General features: G+C 44.8%; 1 protein-coding gene across 1 annotated transcript in view; it reads right to left on the bottom strand.

The window, feature by feature from the left end:
- The window catches only part of LMCD1 (LIM and cysteine rich domains 1), a 34795-nt gene extending 30776 nt beyond the window's left edge, over positions 1-4019 (bottom strand). Inside the window, exon 1 of the mRNA XM_018555232.1 lies at positions 3989-4019. Coding sequence (XP_018410734.1) covers positions 3989-4015 — 27 coding nt within the window. The 5' untranslated portion in view covers positions 4016-4019. The remainder of the gene's footprint in view (positions 1-3988) is intronic.
- Between the last annotated feature and the right edge of the window lie 405 nt (positions 4020-4424).

The following is a 4424-nucleotide window of genomic DNA, read 5'->3' as shown; positions in this document are numbered from 1 at the left end:
GGGGTCTATTGGGAGCCATTTGCCTTGTGAATCTCGGTGAACGTTCATTCTGCATCAATAGAGGCAAAAACAAATGTTCCTAAAATATTTTCTTTCCAGGTCTTTCCAGGTAGCGCTCTCTCTCTCTCGTCAGTGCTCTCTCTCTCTAATAAGCGCTCTTCCTCTCTCATTAGCTCTCTCTCTCTCATTAGCTTTTTCTCTCATTAGCTCTCTCCCTCTCTCATTAGCTCTCTCTCATTAGCTTTTTCTCTCATTAGCTCTCTCTCTCCCTCTCTCTCTCATTAACGCTCTCTGTCATTAGCTCTCTCTCTCATTAGCTCTCTCTTTCTCTCTCATTAACTCTCTCTCACATTAACGCTCTCTCTCTCTCATTAGCGCTCGATCTAGCGCTCTCTCTCTCTAATAAGCTCTCTCTCTCTCATTAGCTCTTTCTCTCATTAGCGCTCTCTCTCTCATTAACACTCTCTCTCTCATTAGCTCTCTCTCTCATTAACGCTCTCTCTCATTAGCTCTCTCTCTCATTAACGCTCTCTCTCATTAGCTCTCTCTCTCATTAACGCTCTCTCTCTCATTAGCTCTCTCTCTCATTAACGCTCTCTCATTAGCTCTTTCTCTCATTAGCGCTCTCTCTCATTAACGCTCTCTCTCTCATTAGCTCTCTCTCTCCCTCTCTCTCTCACATTAGCGCTCTCTCTCTCATTAGCGCTGGCTCTAGCGCTCTCTCTCTAGCGCTCTCTCTCTCTCTCTCTAATAAGCGCTCTCTCTCTCTCATTAGCTCTCTCTCTCTTCCAATTTCTGTGTTATTTACAATTATCATAAGCGCCAGAAACCTCCTTCTAGATTCCAGAATGCGGCAAATCATCATTTCCTCGCGTTCAGGAAACAATCGATGACAATCACAATCAGGCCGCTGCCAGACATTGCATAAGCTTGCTGCAAGAGACAGTTTACCGGGCGGCATGCTGGTACTTGCAGTCCTAACAGAGCCACAGAACAACATGCTAAACTAGAACGTTTTGCTCAGTCATGCTTTCCTCAGAGGCATGCTGGGACTTGTAGTTGCATGACTGAGCCACAGATTGCAGAGCTGAAGACATTTCAAGGGCCACCTTCCTGCTGTGGCGTGGTGAAGCCACGGGAATCTGGGACCGCTGGTGTGAATGAGATGTTATGCTCCGGTTATAAAGTATAAATTCATCGACAGGATGTGTAGATGTTGCCAAAAGGCACGAAGGAACCTTCTACTGCCAAGGCATGCTGGGAGCTCCTGTACGGCAATGTTTGCATTGGGGTAAATAGCATGCACGCTGCGGCAGTAACATGGTATGCGGAGTATGAAAACAATGGCGACATTTATTGATGAAAAAAAAAAAAAGACTAGTACTGGCTTAAAGGAGGCCTCGGCGAAGCATTTTAGTCTATGCAAAGGCCACTTTACACGGTGCAAATGTTGTTTTTGGCATTCTAGACTCTTGTTTCTATGACTCTAGAAAAGAAAACAAAAATGAAAACACGGACAGGTTTGTGTCACGGAGTTTCCTCAGCTTTGGGGCTCATTCACATGGACGTGTATACCCCCGTATGCGACATCCATTTCCATTCTGATCTGACTCAGCACCGTCACTCTAGGTTCCTTTGCTGAGGCGGAGTGGGGTGGGTGCCAGGTGAAAGGGCCAGATCTACCCCGAAAATAAGACCTACCCCGAAAATAAGACCTAGTTGTGACCATTGCCAGGGCCGGTGGTGGCATAAGGGGGGAACTTGAAGAGCCGCGGGAGAGGCGGGAGAGAATCAGCGGTGCCAACGAAGCCAGCGCTAGAGGAAGCGAGGCGTCACCATAAGGAGCAGAGCCGCATAAGCCGAACCCTCCTCTATAGCGCCGGCTCCTGTCACAGGCGGAGTGATACCAAATGCACTCCGCCTGTGAGGGATCAATAGTGAAAGTGCGCTTCGCTCATTCTGGCCAGCGATTGGTTAGCAAATTGCTCTTGGAAAGGTACGGCACCCCTGATTGCCCTGATCGCCGTATTTTTGTACATGAATAAGTGTGGATTGCGTCACATTATAAAAAAGAAGAATAACTGAGACCTACCCCGAAAATAAGACCTACCCCAAAAATAAGACCTACCCTAAAAATAAGACCTACCCTAAAAATAAGACCTACCCTAAAAATAAGACCTACCCTAAAAATAAGACCTACTCCGAAAATAAGACCCAGTGTGTTTTTGTGAGCCAAAAAAAAATATAAGACAGTGCCTTATTTTCGGGGAAACACGGTATGTATAATGACAGCACTCACTGGAATGTATCCTTTTTATACCTTGTTATGTATCTATTCTCTAAACATTGTCTGGAAAGTTACATCAAAGAATTCCTTCATTCTATGTTGTCGATGCCTCAAAAGTCCCATTTTTATATGTATAGTCCTCATTTTATAAAGCTCTTGGGGATGTAGTGTCCTACTAAATGTAACAACCCTCCATACTACTTAAAGTGACACAAAACACATAAGTTAAATCTTAAAAATTAATTCGAGTCCCTGAACTATGAACAACAATGTCTCTTATTTGTGTATCCCTCGGCTGTAGATCCTCCAATCATCTCTGAATTGGTGCTGACACTGTCCTTCCTTCTGGAGGGGGGCTACGTCTGTTCCCCATGGTCCCTGTGTGTGTTGTAAAGTAGTCACCGCTTCAAGCTCACTCCCAGGATAGACTACAATCTCAATAGAAATAATTACACTAAACATGAGACTGTAGTCCATCCCGGGAGCGAGCTTGGAGCGGTGACTACTTTACAACCCACACAGGGACCATGAGGAACAGACGTAGCCCCCCTCCAGGAGGAAGGACAGTGTCAGAGATGATTGGAGGATCTACAGCCGAGTGATACACAAATAAGATACATTGTTGTTCAGAATTCAAGGACTTGTATGTATTTTGAAGATTTATTTCGAGTTTAGTGTCACTTTAAGTAGTATGGAGGGTTGTTACATTTAGTATAACAGTTTATAAAATGAGGACTATACATATATATAGGCTTATAAGTCCTATACATATATATATATATATAGGACTTTTGAGGTATCGACAACATAGAATCAAGGAAATTTGATGTAAATTTCCAGACAATGTTTCGAGAATAAGAAGGTATATAAAGGATACATTCCAGGGAGCGCAGTCATTATACATAGATAGGTCCCTTTCACCTGGCAGCCCTCACTCCGTCTCAGCAAAGGATCCTAGACTGATGGTGAGGAGTCAGATCAGAATTAAGGGACTGGAATGGATTTTTAAGATTTATCTCCTGAGTTTTATGTCACTTTAATGAACTGCCAGCAAGTGCTCAAATCTCTCAGTAGCAAGAGCTTACAATCACATCGCTGGAGCTGACCACACACTTAACGCTTGATATCCAAGTGTAGATGGGAGAATCTACCCCTCTCTGACTATTGTATTCTGACAGCCGATGCCCGCCGCTGTCAGACTACCCAAACAATGCTGCCGATTGGCTGCGATCACTATTCAATTGAGAATTTTTGACCCGTCTCCTTTGACAAAAGTCAATTGAAAAAAAATCGGGGCCACTCACTGCTTGGCTGAAATTTGACCAGCGATTGGCCAGCATTAGTCCTTACGTTGGTGGATATTAGTATACAGGTGCACGGCAGGTTTTCGCATAGACAACTAGAGCCATTGCGGCTTTTAGTGAATACGTCTCTCCGCAGGTTTGCCAAGTGAACTTGAAACTCAGTAAGAATTTAAACAACCATTAAGGAAACCTGACGCTGGCAAACTTGAATCTGAACTACCTTTGGCTAGAGGTTTGTCAGGGTGTCGGAGGTCAGATAAAATAATTTGCATATTATCACCAGAAATATTATCACCAGAAAAAGGAAGGACACACAATGATCATAATATACAGCTTCTCATTCAGACTAGAGTTCTCCTTTAACCCTGAAGGATAGGAAGCGAAGGGCAGAGCTCACCTTATGGACGCCTGTGCTCAGCTCCATCTCTGGCACTGAGGGGGAAGTGTTTTGCTCGTGTACCTTGTCCTCCTCCTGCTCAGCTCCACTACTGCAGCTCAACACTCTGCTTCTCACTATAACAAAGACCTGATAACTCCCTGGAAAACTCTGCCAGCCAATCCCTGGCCCCAGGAAAACTTTGCAGCCAATCAGGTGGTCTCTTTTCTTCTTCTTCATGCTATGCTCAGCAGGGAACACCCAGGCTGGGTGAATGAGATCAGCCAGGAGTCCAGGAATGTTTGATTCACACTGCCGGACTTGGGCTGCCCGGCTTCCTGAATCATTTAAAGTTCTTCCTTTAAAGGAATTGGAATTGCAACTATGTATCGAGAAAGCTCCGAAATGATCGGTCGGGGCCACAAGGGTAAAGACCGCCACCACCCTGGCATGTGCC

This window comes from Nanorana parkeri, unplaced genomic scaffold (assembly GCF_000935625.1).
Source record: "Nanorana parkeri isolate BGI_ZX_2015 unplaced genomic scaffold, ASM93562v1 scaffold188, whole genome shotgun sequence".
Taxonomy (NCBI): domain Eukaryota; kingdom Metazoa; phylum Chordata; class Amphibia; order Anura; family Dicroglossidae; genus Nanorana; species Nanorana parkeri.
Note: the sequence above shows the minus strand (reverse complement) of the source record. Positions and strands in the feature narration are given on the sequence as shown.